The sequence below is a fragment of the Homarus americanus genome, unplaced genomic scaffold, assembly GCF_018991925.1.
Source record: "Homarus americanus isolate GMGI-L3 unplaced genomic scaffold, GMGI_Hamer_2.0 scaffold39618, whole genome shotgun sequence".
NCBI classification, from domain to species: domain Eukaryota; kingdom Metazoa; phylum Arthropoda; class Malacostraca; order Decapoda; family Nephropidae; genus Homarus; species Homarus americanus.
The window spans coordinates 310130-325221 of record NW_024716984.1 but is presented as its reverse complement, the minus strand read 5'-3'; the positions used below and the strand labels follow the sequence as shown (position 1 = coordinate 325221).

The 15092-nt window shown below is 41.8% G+C and overlaps 1 protein-coding gene across 4 annotated transcripts in view; it reads right to left on the bottom strand.

Annotated features, from left to right (window-relative positions):
- The window catches only part of LOC121858775, a 64007-nt gene extending 49295 nt beyond the window's left edge, over nt 1-14712 (bottom strand). For all 4 annotated transcript variants that reach the window (XR_006087509.1, XR_006087508.1, XM_042355406.1 and 1 more), the window contains exons 1-7: nt 14526-14712; nt 8950-9141; nt 8333-8545; nt 6722-6828; nt 1429-1567; nt 1045-1106; nt 139-253 (exon numbers count right to left, since the gene is read on the bottom strand). Coding sequence is in view for 2 of the 4 variants with exons in the window: in XM_042355406.1 (XP_042211340.1) it covers nt 139-253; nt 1045-1106; nt 1429-1567; nt 6722-6828; nt 8333-8545; nt 8950-9141; nt 14526-14577 (880 nt within the window). In the remaining 2 variants the exon portion in view is untranslated. The remainder of the gene's footprint in view (nt 1-138; nt 254-1044; nt 1107-1428; nt 1568-6721; nt 6829-8332; nt 8546-8949; nt 9142-14525) is intronic.
- Nucleotides 14713-15092: the final 380 nt, after the last annotated feature.

Sequence of the window (15092 nt, the reverse complement as noted above, 5' to 3'; positions counted from 1 at the left end):
CATTAGTGCTGTTGTTATGTGAAACTTTCAGTACCACTAATACATTTTTGCCACGAGCCGCCACTGAATATAGGCCAAAAGTATACAAAATACCCAGATTGATACAGTAATGATGCACCCAACACAACTACCACTCACCAGCTGTACCGTGGTAGGTGCCCAACGAGATGATGTGATAAGGCTCTGTCCTATTTATTACCAGATTATCGTATGTCGCCTCCCTCGGATCACGTCCATGGAACTCAAAGGTAAACTATGGGAAAAATATAAAGGTAAGGCATTGGTACTATAGAGTTAAGTGAAGCGAGACCATTTATATAAGACAAAATTACACAACCACATTGATCAAACACTTTACACTGTGGAGTCCGGAACAAACACTTAACACTGTGGAGTCCGGAACAAACACTTAACACTGTGGAGTCTGGAACAAACACTTAACACTGTGGAGTCCGGAACAAACACTTAACACTGTGGAGTCCGGAACAAACACTTAACACTGTGTTAACACTGGGTGTTAACTTGGTGCTGAGAGTCAGTCACATGACCTGTATGTATTATTTAATATCCCTTTATTCAGATGACAATCATTATTTGGTTATACTGAGAGAAAGTGACATAAATTGAGAAAGTCAGTTATTTTTGTATGTTAGAGAAGTAACCTGAAGTGCTTGGGGAAGGTCAACTATTTTTGTATTGTGACTGAGTATAGTATCACTAATACATCTAAGTCCAACTTTATTAAGAGTAAATTAGTTAAGAATGATGACTGATGTTTCAGCCTTCCTTCCAGTCTCAGGTCTGATTAACGAAAAACCTCGAACTCACAGTGCTGTACTTCACTGCCTGCTACCAAAGGAAAAAGAAAAAAAAACAATTTCTTGTTCTACACCACATATACTGTACTGAGGTCTAGAGGCAGCGGCCATAGTTGAAGGAGTAGATTAAGTAAAGATCAGAAAGTAAGTAAAATAATTAAGTGACCGGAGGATTCAGCAATTTACCAGGAAGACTCGAGGATAAAGATTACCGTAGTTTACTTACCCTGATCTCTAATGGCCGATAGTTGGGGCCGTCCCATGTCAGATCAGCCAGATGACGGATTCCTAAATATGAGAAGACCCAGAGTTACTCAAAGTTGGTTCAGAGAGTTTGTTCACCAGGTACAGCTACGGTTATTACCATGAGGTGACTGTATCATCGGCATGTTGGTGCCTCAATGAATTAAGAAAGTTTACTAAGAGACTAGTTGTACAACACAAACACTAATGCAACTAAGTTAATTAAGGTTAAGTTAGGTTGAGTTAAGTTAACAGGTTAATTTAGGTTGAACTTAATTGAGCTTAAGTTAACTTGAAGTTAATTGAGGTTAAGTTTGGTTGAGGTAAGTTAACCGAGATTATGTTACGTAAATTGCGGGAGACTTACCAATGAAATATGGATATATGGAGGTGTGCTGGTCACCATAATTTAATTCGCCATGTCCTTCTATGCCATTTCTAACAGTCACTGACCTAGAGCTAGTTACCTCTGATACAGCTGTGTACCCATTAAATAAACACGTCACCTGGAGAGAAAATTTAATCAATGTAGCCAGGTGGTGAAGAGGCGAGAGTTGTAAACATGGAAATAATAATCAGTCCCAACACACACAATAGTCCTGCCGACACAAACATCAAGGGACTTAGTTAATACAAACAGTGTATCCCAGCCCCCAGGTCCAGTGTAGCCCAGCCCCCAGGTCCAGTGTATCCCAGCCCCCAGGTCCAGTGTAGCCCAGCCCCCAGGTCCAGTGTATCCCAGCCCCCAGGCCCAGTGTAGCCCAGCCCCCATACTCAAATGCTATCCTAAAGGGGGTATGATCCACTACACAAAGGCTTAGTCTTCCCACGGTGTTTAGAAATGTTTGTCAGCCATCACACAATTTTTCCCTCGATTTTTGTCTTATTTCTCTCTATTTCTCTTTTTTCTCTATTTTTCTTTCTCTCTATTTTCTCTTTTTTTTCTCTCTGTTTTCTTCTTTCCCTCGATTTCTCTTCTTTCTCTCTTCTTTCTCTCTATTTTCTCTTCTTTCTCTCTATTCTTGAACCAAGTGTGTTGTGAAAGACCTCGCTGACCAACTTCTCCTTCCGCCTAATCACAAATTGAGGACCTCGTCACGCTCATTGTTTTTTTTTCTGACTTTTGAGGTAAACATTGTGATAAACTTTCAAAGCATACACTTGAACACTATATTATTGAATGTGACGCTGTCAAAGACTTCAGGCCACCTGGCTTATTATATCATGAACTTTGTAATTACTACATTGAATCGGGGGTACTTAGGGACATTCTTGCTGTTTATCCCAAATTTGCTAGCCCACACTGATTAGTCTTCAATTAGAATATGAAGTCCAATGTATATGAACCACTGTCTTGCATGGCAGTGAACAGTGACATCACCCACATGGATTTGTGTATGAACCTCTGTCCTGCGTGGCAGTGAGAAGTGATACCACCCTCAGTGTCAAGACCTGACTGAATTACTCACAATAGGCAAACTGTACTACAAGCTTTGTCAATAAATTTGTTAAACTAAAACATGAGAAATAAATCAAGTTTATAAAAAGATTTAATCATTTTGCCTGAAACTTAACTACCTTAATAATAACCTAACCATCTAATTTAAACCTAACCTAACCTACTTAATGTTAACCTAACAAACTAACCTGATTTAACTTAAACCTAAACTAAACTAGCGTAACAAGCTATATAATTTAATTTAACCTAAACCCAATTTAACCTTATCTAACAAAACCTAAACTAACCAAAACAAACTAATCTAACTTAACCAAAAGCCTATCCTAAACAAATCTAATTTAACACTAACTAATTTAAACCCAAACCAAACTTAACACCTTCTTAGCGTCAGGGTGATTAACAATGACCCACACACACACACACACACACACACACACACACACACACACACACACACACACATTATCCATACATACATACATACATACATACATACATACATACATACATACATACACAATCCATACACACAATAAAATGCTGTTGTCAACATTTAAAACAACTTCAACAAACAAACGACTGTCGACTTCAATTCAAGAACTGAAGTTATGACGTGTAGAGTATCTGTACGGACTGGGACCTGTTAGTATCAAGTACAGTACCTGTCTTAGTAATACCTGGACTAGTAGGTCAGGTCCCAAGTTAGGTTAGGTTAATGTTAAGCTAGATTAGACTCAGGTTAAGCTTAGGTTAGGTTAATTTAGGTTAGGTTAGGTTAGATTAAGTTAGGATAAATTAGGTTAGTTTAAGTTGGTTAAGTTTGCTTATGCTAGATTGAGTTGAGATTAGGTTAATTTAAGCTATGTTAGGTTATGTAAGGTTAGGTTAAATTCGGTTAAAGCTGGTTAAGTTAGATTAGTTTAAGGTAGGTTAGGTTAGGTTAAGTTAAATAAAGTTAAGGAGTTTAATCGTGTACACAGGAAGAAAGAAAAGCTAGTGGTTAAGAGCCCAATATACCTGTACTGCACCGTGTGTTTCACAACACCTGATGGACCGTAAATTACAGGCGAGGGAAAACCTGTTGGCGCGTCTACCTCGCGTGTCTCAGTCCTCTTACTGTGTGACATACCGAGGCCTCACTTATTTATTTATATATACTTATATTTTTATGATTTCTTGGAGAAAAAATTGTGAAAATCTACAGCGATGTTTATTGTTGTAAGAACCTAGAAATGAAACTGATGGTGTGTGCCAGTGTGTGAGTGTATCCTTACCTATGATAATAATAAATATTATACTCTTTGAAAAAGGTCTATGGGACAGTCAAAGTCAGTAACGTGCATATTTACTGCGTACATATAGTGCACTCCAGATTATATGATGTCCCACCAATCAGGGTTACCAGATACTGTGACCAAAAGGAGCGGAAACAGACCTTAAAAGAGAGAGATATGTCTCATGTACACACATAAGAACATAAGAAAATAAGGAGTCTTCAATAGGCCGGTTGGCCTGTGCATGGCAGCTCCTGTCGAGAGTTACTACCACTCTCTATCATCCATGAATCTATCCAGCCTCCTTTTGAAACTTTCCAGAGTTCCAGCACTTACTACAAAGTTGCTAAGCTTGTTCCACTCGTCCACCACCCTATTTGTGAACCAGTTTCTTCCTATCTCCCTCCTAAACCTAAACTTATCCAACTTGAATCCGTTGCTCCTACAGGTCACGTACATAGACGACAGGGTACACAAGTCACGTACACAGACAACAGTGTACACAGGTCACGTACACACAACAGTGTACACAGGTCACGTACAGATAACAGTGTACACAGGAAACACACACACAACAGTGTACACAGGACACGGACACACACAACAGTGTACAAAGGTCACGTTCATACACACAGGTCATTTACACACACAAGTGCACACAGGTCACAGGAATGATAATTGACGCGTGAGTGAATGTCTGAATATTGTATTGAGAGAATATCTCTCTCTCTCTCTCTCTCTCTCTCTCTCTCTCTCTCTCTCTCTCTCTCTCATAATCTTAATAAACACTAGTAACGATAACAACAAAATAATTATAGTAACCATAATAATAATGAAAACAAAAATTTCAATCGTGACAACTATAATAATAATAACAACAACAACAACAATAATAATAACGGGGGCGGATGCAGGAACACCAAAAGGAGGGCCAAGAAGTTGTGGGAGGGAACATGGCGAGAAGAATAACCACACCCAGCTGGTTTTTTTTTGTGGGGGGGGGGGGTTGCCGTAAGCCCCCTTCCCCCAGGAAAAACATTATATCTGACCAATATTATGGCCATTTTAAGGCCATAACTATTTGACATAAGAAAATATTTCGAGGACAATAGTAATTACTTTTTACTATACAAAAACACCAGAGTACAATACTGCATTAAAGAACAGTATTGGAATTTTCTGATGACAAGGGGAATCCGGACCTCCAGGATCTGCCCGAACAATAACCAAAAAAATAATACTAATAACAATAATAATAATAATAATAGTAATAATAACACATTTTTTCTCAAGCCTGAAACCATCACCACCACTCGCGTGATCATTAACGAACAAAGGTAAATTTATTCCTTCTGTAGTCCAGCCCTCACCTGTATCACCCCTATCCTCTCTTTCTTTTCCTCTGACTTGTATTTCAAATAAATAACAGTGATTTACCTCAGGAATGAGTAAGTCTTGCTCGCCAGTTTCAATTAAATTATTAAATGTGTGTGTGTGTGTGTGTGTGTGTGTGTGTGTGTGTGTGTGTGTGTGTGTGTGTGTGTGTGTGTGTGTGTTTTACAATCACAAATGGTGAGAGTGAGACCACCCAACATTAACAAAATTTTTAAATAAATAGAAAATAAAATAATTGTCGTCCCTCGTACAAGAAACAAAGACGGAAATAAATTACCTTCCAACACGAATGAAATAAATCTTAAAAGTTCAACGTAAAATAATATACAGATATAGTGTGTACCAGTGAGAGGTGTAGGGGTGTGTGTGTTACTGCACTCGCCAGGTGTGTTCATGAGCCTTATAGCCTGATTCATCACGATAAACGTACAAGAATACTGGTTAAGTAGCTGACACACTTCCTTCAACATCTCGACAATATCTGGTATTTATTTTTCGCTCACATATATAATGGGTTTATATTTTGTAGTAATGATAATTTTAATCATAGTTTATGTAAAAAATAGAATAAAAATTATTAAAATTCGAATGTCCTCCAGCTAAATATCCCCAACTACTATCATGTGTACAGTTCACCTGGCGGGGGAGGGGGTTGTACACCTATACGACTCCTTACAATAACTTGCTGCCGTCGCCCAAGTCTGCTTATAATATATTCAGTGGTGACTGCTCGTTCCCAAGTTTATCACCACCACTCGCAGGAAAAAAATTACGATCGTCTATATTTTTTCAGATAATCATGTGTCCTGATCATGTACATGTAGAGTAGTGTTGTCAGTGTACCTGTGTGTGTGTGTGTGTGTGTATGTGTGTATACCTTTGTGTATGTAGTACATGTGTCAGTGTAGCTCACCAGTGTGTGTGTGTGTGTGTGTGTGAGGAAGGTTCTGAGGGCGTGTGAGTGACTGAGTGCACCCATAATTGAAGCAAGGACCCACCGCACTCATGGGCGGCTGCGGTGGGTTTAACCCGGGTCAGCCCCACAGGTTACCATGGGTTCTATGGGTCAACAACTTTTGTCTACCATAAATATCCCCCATTATAGTCAGACATTATGACGTCATAGTCAATTAAACAAACGCTGGTGAACTTGACGTACAGTAAACATGTCTGGTTCAACGCCACCACTTTATGATTTATTATTGTATTTGACTGCGATGTTGGGATGACCTGATGATTAGCCCACCACCCAGGTTATTTCACCATGACTGACCTACTTGGTGGGTTCCCATTAAATTGGTTTAGTGTTAGGTTAGGTTAGCATTAGGCGAGGTGAGGTATTTTATTGATTATTACAAATACATCTAACAATTACAGTAATAAAATGTTGAAAAATAATGAACTTAACCTAACTTAACCATACTAAACCTAACTTAACCTAACTTAAACAAACCTAATTACTAGCCATCACCACAACAACCATCTCTACCACCACAACTACTACCACAACCACCAACAATTAACACTCTTACCGTTTTGTTTGGCCCTCTTGGATCGCCTGAAGGTACAACAGTGTACATATTATACCCGGGCAGTCTCAGCTTGTCTATTTCAGCACAGTCCCTCGGCATGGAGCAGGCTAATGGAGAAGGACACATCATCAACACGGTCTCTCTCTCTCTCATACTAAAACATGAATATACACCGCCCCCCCCCCTTAATAAATTTTGGGTGGGTTAGGTTAGGGTAAATTAGGTTAGGTTAGGTTAGGGTGTTCAATCGACATGTGATATAAGTTGGGGTGCCTAATGTTCACATGATTCAAAAAACATTATAAATTTATCAAGAAAAAGATAATCCATAAATATTATAAAAAATAGAGAAAAAATAAATAAAATTGAGTACGATGACAACCCCTTGAGTATGATGACTTAAACCCTTGAGTACGATGACTTAACCCCTGGAGTATGATAAATTAAACCCTTGAGTACAATGCTTTAAACCCTTGAGTAGAATGACTTTTAACCCTTGAATACAAAAACTTAAACCCATAAGTATAATGACTTAATCCCTTGAATACAATGACTTAAACCCTTGAGAACCCTCCACCTCCAACTGCTATGAGACGATATAACCTCACCTTCATCACACATAACCTCACCATCATCACACATAACCTCACCTTCATTACACATAACCTCACCTTCATCACACATAACCTCACCTTCATCACACATAACCTCACCTTCATCACATAACCTTCATCACACATACCTCACCTTCATTTACACATAACCTCACCTTCATCACACATAACCTCACCTTCATCACACATAACCTCACCTTCATCACACATAACCTCACCATCATCACACATAACCTCACCTTCATCACATAACCTCACCTCATCACACATAACCTCACCTCATCACACATAACCTCCCCCATCACACATAACCTCACCTCATCACACATAATCACCATCATCACACACAACCTCACCTTCATCACACATAACCTCACCCATCACACCACCTTCATCACACATAACCTCACACTTCATTCACACATAACCTCACCTTCATCACACATAACCTCACCTTCATCACACATAACCTCACCTTCATCACACATAACCTCACCATCATCACACACCTCACCTTCATCACACATAACCTCACCATCATCACACATAACCTCACCTTCATCACACATAACCTCACCTTCATCACACATAACCTCACCTTCATCACACATAACCTCACCTTCATCACACATAACCTCACCTTCATCACACATAACCTCACCTTCATCACACATAACCTCACCTTCATCACACATAACCTCACCATCATCACACATAACCTCACCTTCATTACACATAACCTCACCTTCATCACACATAACCTCACCTTCATCACACATAACCTCACCTTCATCACACATAACCTCACCATCATCACACATAACCTCACCTTCATCACACATAACCTCACCATCATCACACATAACCTCACCTTCATCACACATAACCTCACCTTCATCACACATAACCTCACCTTCATCACACATAACCTCACCTTCATCACACATAACCTCACCTTCATCACACATAACCTCACCATCATCACACATAACCTCACCTTCATCACAGATATCGTAGATTGGGGTCCACGCGTCACGGAAGCACTGAGAGATCCTTCCCTTTCGGCCTGACAACCACTCCATGTTCTCAATACAGTCGAAGTACTTGGCAACGCCGTCGAAATCCTTTATCTCTACAGAGTTAAAGGGAGGCGTCATGGCCACTGTACAGGTTGTTAGCGGTGTTGTACCACTATCAACAGTATAGGTGCCTGTGGAGGAAGATTGATGAAACTGGTTTACTGGAGGTTCTGGTAGTAGTGGGTTAGAGAAAGTTGTTGTACTGTAGTAGTGGTGGTGGGTTAGAGAAAGTTGTTGTAGTGGTAGTGGTGGTGGTGGTGGTGGGTTAGAGAAAGTTGTTGTAGTAGTGGTGGTGGGTTAGAGAAAGTTGTTGTAGTAGTGGTGGTGGGTTAGAGAATGTTGTTGTAGTGGTGGTGCTGGTGGTGGTGGTGGGTTAGAGAAAGTTGTTGTAGTAGTGGTGGTGGGTTAGAGAAAGTTGTTGTAGTGGTGGTGGTGGGTTAGTGAAAGTTATTGTAGTCTCTTAAAAGAAAATACAAACTTCTGGACTTATAATCATTCTTTCTCTCTCTCAATACAAACAAAAGGTTAGACTTACTACATGCTTGTCCATCATCAATTTCATTGGCGGGACAGTCCGAGAGGTGCACACGACCCCCGGTGTTGAAGTAAGATGGTGAGCCACACAACCACACACTCAGGTTGTGTTTCCCGACAAGTTCACTTCGCATATTATTATCCGAAGCAGTTTGACACACAGCTTCTGCCTCCTGGGGTCCTACGTCACCTCCTGTTGTTCCGGGAGAATGGGTTTTGTTGTACACCGGTAACTTTACGACGTGGTTAGATTAAGATAAGATAGGTTAGGTTAGTCATGGTTGTTTAACGCATGAGGCGACACAGCAGTTATGTCTATTTAGTGAGGTGAAGCCTGTGACAAAAAATGACTGTTGCAAAATCAACACTGGTACCTTAATTTGCACTCCCTCGAGAGACGTAGAGTGAGGAGCGATATATACTGGATGAGCGAGGTTTATAAATAGAAGTCAGGGCTAAATAAAGGTACTCAAACTATTCAACCAGGAGCGAACTCGTAGCAATGGTTTTATATTAGACAAATTTAGATTTAGGCGCGGTATTTTTTTTTTTTTTTTTTTAAATTTACATATATACATAAATATTACATATTAATATATATGTCCGTGAAATATTTGGATGACTTTTAGGTAAAACATTGGTATGGAAATAGAGTAGTGGATGAGTGGAACAAGTTACCAAACATCATCATTAACTGGAACACGCTGGATAGCTTCAAACATAAGTTGGGTGGATATATGAGTGATAGGGGTTGGGTGTAAACGGGCTCGCTGCAGTTTCCTCCATCCTTATGTTCGTATGTAACTAAAACTTCAGTGATAACTGTGACTAATATTTAAGTGGTAAATGTGATTAACACTTGAGTGGTTCTTGAATGTAAAGTGACTGGAACGTTGATATTTGACTGGTTTTAAGTGTGAGTTTAAGACTAATGGATTCATACACCTGACTGTTGCCTGACTGGCGACAATGATATAAGACAACTGACGTGTGCTTGTTAACTGTATAAATCTAACTAACTGGTACTCGATTCACAATTCTAACTGAACTTTGAACATTTTACTTTTTTAACTGTTAACTGTTTAACTTTACAAGAACACCATACTGTTTCTTTGAGAATACTTCACTTTATGGGCGTAGGTATTTTACTATTATGTTCAGCAGTAAAATACTAAAATGAACCCCAACCAAACCTTTAAAAACCTTACCTAACCTTACCTGACTTTACTTAACCTTACCAACTTTTCTCTAACCTTACCTTACCTTACCTAACCTAACCTAACCTAACTTTACTTAATCTTACTTCACTTTACCAAACCTTACCCAACCTTACCTAAACTTACTTAAATCTGCCTAACCTTATCCAACCTACCTTACTTAACCCTGCCTAACCTAACCTAACCTTATTTAACCTTGCCTAACCTTACGTAACCCTGCCTAACCAAACTTTACTTAACCCTGCCTAACCTAACTTTAATTAACCCTGCCTAACCTAACCTTACTTAACCCTGCCTGCCTGCCTGCCTAACCTAACCTAACCTAACCTATCCCAACCATACCTAACCTGTATTATTTTACTTTCGGACACAGCTCCCCCGAAAGTTATAAATTACTGAATCATTCGCTATTCTGAGCATTTCGAACCCCATAAACTGTATTCCCTTTTATCCTCTTCACCACTGATCGGCTCGTTGGCCGCTTGGGCGCGTCTCTGTTACGCACTGTTGGAAAGTACTGGGCATGCACCGGCTCCTAAACCTGCTCCAGTGTTGGTCAAGTCTGGTCTTGAAAGAGCTCACACTCGGTGCCGTCACCACACTCTCTGGCAGATTGTTCCAAGCGTTCACAACTCTCACTCTGAAAAAGTTACCCCTCACAGTTACCCGGACTTGCGGCTTCTTTAACCTTGAGCTATGTCCCCTTGTGGGACGAGCGTCAGCCAGCTCCAGGTAAGGACACTCGACTGAGTAGTGCCCTCTGACATGCTTGTACACCTCAATCACATCTCCCCTTGCCCGTCTGTAGTATAAGCTAGGCAAGTTCACGCGCTCCAATCTCTCCGGGTAGCTGAGGTGCCGCAGTGCAGGCACCAGTCTGGTGGCCCTCTTTTGGATATTTTTAATCAGCTGACATTCCCTAGCATATCTCGGGGACCAGACGGGGTGACACTACTCCAGACGGGCAAGCACTTCACTCTTGAACATCGTTACGAGGGACGGACCGTCTAGATATCCGAACGACCTTCTTAGAAGACCCAAAACTTATTTGCCTGGTTTACCTTCTTCTCGCAATAGCCCGAGAACTTGAGTTCATTGTTAACATACACACCTAGGTCCTTTTCACATTCCGTCTCATTTAATGCAGTCTCTTCGTCCCGTTGGGACATATGATTCGCCTCCTTACCGTTCGTACTGTACATCCCATGTGCATCCTCTTACACTTCGTGACATTGAATCTCAGCAGCCATTTCTTCGACCATTCTTGGAGCCCACAGAGGTCCTTCTGCAGCTCTTTACAGTCCGCTTGGTTCTTGATTTCCCGAAATAACTTGGCGTCATCCGCAAACATTTGTATGGAGGAATGTATAGCATTTATGAAGCAAACAAACAGCAGCGGGCCCAATACACTACCCTGTGGTACCCCGCTTGTTACGGATACAGATGATGATTTCGTGCCATTAACCACCACACACTGCTTGCGGTCATGTGGAAAGCCCTCTACCCACGCCAGGACACTTCCCCGTATCCCGTTCCCTTCTGATTTAATTTTCAGCCTTTCTTGGGGTACACTGACAAAAGCCTTGACAAAAATCTAGGTATATATTGTCGATATTACCACCCCGTTTCGGAATGTGGGTCCAAATATCCAGTACCTCGAGTAATTGTGTCAAGCAGGAGCGCCCCGGCATAAAAGCGTGTTGACAATCATTTACGAGGTTGTTTCGTTGTAGATGTTCCATCATGGCATATCTTATAATGCTCTCAAGTACTTTACATATTATGCTGGTCAGGCTCACCGGTCTATAGTTGTTCGTGGAGTGACGATCGCCCTTCTTGAAGATAGGACTCACCTTCACCATTTTCCAATAACTGGGGACCTTTTGTTCATCCAGGCATTTACTGAACAAGATCTTCAGGGGCTCGGCAAGCTCGTTGCACAACTCTCTCAGCACCATGTCAGGGCCAGGACTCTTATGGACCTTTAGCTTTGACAGTTTATTTCTTATAATCTCTACTGTGAACACAATGTGGGTCAGTGCTGTGTCGTACAGCCTATCCTCAAACACAGGAAGATTGTTCTCATCCTCTCTTGTGAACACCGAGGAAAAGTAGCTGTCCAATGCCTTGGCTTTGTCCTGGTCAGACTCTGCGTACCTACCACCATCAAGCCTCAGGTCTGATACTCCTACTCGTGTTTTTAATTTCGACTTTGCATAGCGGTAAAACGCCTTTGGGTTTGACTTGACCTCACTTGCAACCAGCCTCTGGAACACCTTTTCAGCCCTTCTACACTCTCCCTTTGCTTGGTTTCTGGCTCTTGCATACATCCTCCTGTCCAGCTCATCGCTTGATCTAACCTACGTCTTGAATATCTGGGTTTTCTTCTTAACTTTGTCGACCGCCGCATGGCTCATGTGAAGCGGTATCCTTGTATTCCTAGAGGCACTGGGTTTGGTCTTGGGTATGTATTTCTGCGTTCTTGTGCCTTAGTGAGTCAGGCCAGTGGATATCCCCCATCTCCTCCCTCATCCTGTCATAATTACCCTTGTAATATTTGCACCTTGGCCTGGTCATGTCGTGCACCGAGTAACAATTAAACCTGAATGACAACACTATATGGTGACTGGTGCCAACTGGGGCAAGGTGTTCCAGTTTGGCCACCATTCCCTCCTCGTTTGTTATGATAAAGTCAAGTGACTTGGGTGTTTGCTCCCCTCTGCAATGTGTCGGGTCTCTTAACAAGTTGGAACAGAAAATTATCTCTCAGAGTTTCTACAAAAACAGTAACGGGTTTTTAGGTAATTTGGGGTGAACTCATTTCTCCAGTCGATGTCCCCATAGTTAAAGTCCCCCATGATAAAGAGGTGGCTAGGGGTGAGCCTCGCTGCATTGTCAATTAAGGCTCTTAAGTTCCTTTGGTTTGGTAAGCTGCAGTTTGGGGATCTGTAGATACACCCAACAATAAGTAAGTCCCCTCCCTTCAATTTAATTTTGCACCACTTGGACTCTTCAAAAACATCCTCTCCCTGTACCCTTGCCTGGCTTGCTCTAAGGTCTTGCCTAGCGTAGATAACCACACCCCTCTTGCAAGTTACTTGAGAAAGGTTCGTAAATGAGTCATATCCAGCAATACTGAACTCACATTCCTCCGGGTCGATTCTCCTGTTCATGTACAACAGTTCTGCAACTCCTACAATATCTGGTTGGTGTACCTTCAGTAGTGTTTCAAACTCCTCTCTCTTATCAAGAAACGTGTCAGTATTAGTGTACATGACATTCAAGCCAGAATTTGTTCTCGGTAACGTCTCTGCTCTTAGTAGTAACCCCCCCTCCCCTTCCATTCTCAGAAGCTGCAGCATTTGCTAAGTACACTGTATTTTGCAGGGTGTGGTTAGAAATGTCATTGTTTACACGGCGCTCGCCTCCTCCTGGGTGGGAGGTAGAACGGGTGGAGGGTGTACCGCTTCCGCTGCCCCCTGGCTCAACGCTGGTGCTCTCGGTGCCACTACCCTCCCCCTGGATATAACCTATGTACACCCGTCCCCGTTCAACTTCGACTCCTCCCTCTTCTGCTTCAAGCCGTGCATGAGCTTCCTGTGCTGTTCCCTCTATAATGTCGTGCGATCTGGGTGAATGAATACATTCCGGAATGTTTTGCTCTTTGCCAAGTTTATTGACTGCTGAATAACTTCCCATTTCTCCTCCTCACTCACTAGTGTGATCCTGAGGAGGCAAAGCTTGTCCCCCTGCTTTTGTCCCAGCCTCCTCACATCCTGAGGGGTTGATGGCATCTTCAGAACCTCTGTACAAATATTCTTAAATTGCATCTTATCGTGTGTTATCCTACTCTCAGTTCCCTCCGCCTGGCTCTCAAGGACCCCAAAAACTATTACATTACTCGTGCGCCGGAAACGTTCCCGCTGTGCCTCCTCTCCCTAACAGTAGGTCTGCTAGTTGCCATCTCTTCGACACACTTCTTCAGAGACCCTAGCTGTTGTAGAACTTTTTCGGATCCTGCATTACTCTCCGTCACCTCCCGTGAGCCTTTTAAGACCTGAGCATAACTCCTCTTCACAATTGAGTTTAATTGATTTTAAGTAGTGCCCTAAAGTAAAATTTACCACCTGACCTAACTTCCTTAACCTATAAATATCCTAAAACTATAAAACAACCAAACTTGGGCCGCTGGAACGCTCTTGATTTTGCAGCCCATGAACTCTTTTTTTTTTTTTTTTTGCAGCTGCGGCCATCAAGTGAAGTATTACCGTTTTTTTAACTTAACTGTCAAACTGAACTATGAACATCTGACTGTTTCTTTAACTGTTACCTGTCCAGTTGAACTAAGAACACCACTCACCTGCCAGCAGTAGTAGTGGAAGTGGCAGCAGCAACAGTCGCCACCAGTCCATCTTGGAGGAGCAGCAGAATTACTACTTGGTAACGTCACCCTCCAAACTATTCCTCGAGATGGTGTTCTCAATACAAGTCATGAATGTACGAGCGAGGCAAGGAGCGCGAGTGGTCGCAGTGACCCGCTATGAGAGAATGAAGCCGAAGTGTCCGTGACGTCTTGTTGGAGAGGGGGGGGAGGGGGGTCTTCCAGTGCCGCAGACTGGCTCTACTGTTACAATTCAATACTATTACGCATGACCATGAACGACGCACGGGCTGTCGTTCGTTGACTCGCTATGTACTGCACCTTTGGCTTCTTTTGTGACGATTAAACAAAGTATCTGCTTCCTGTGGTAGAAGCAAACCCGGAGGTCATCTTCAAGTCATGCCCCGAGCAGAAACACCATCCAAACAAACAATTTGGTAAACAGTGTGAGCGAGGCCCTTTCTCTTGTGTCACTTGTTAGTCTCAACCAATCACAGATCTTGATACACACCCACAGGTACTTGCTATCATGACTATACAGTATTA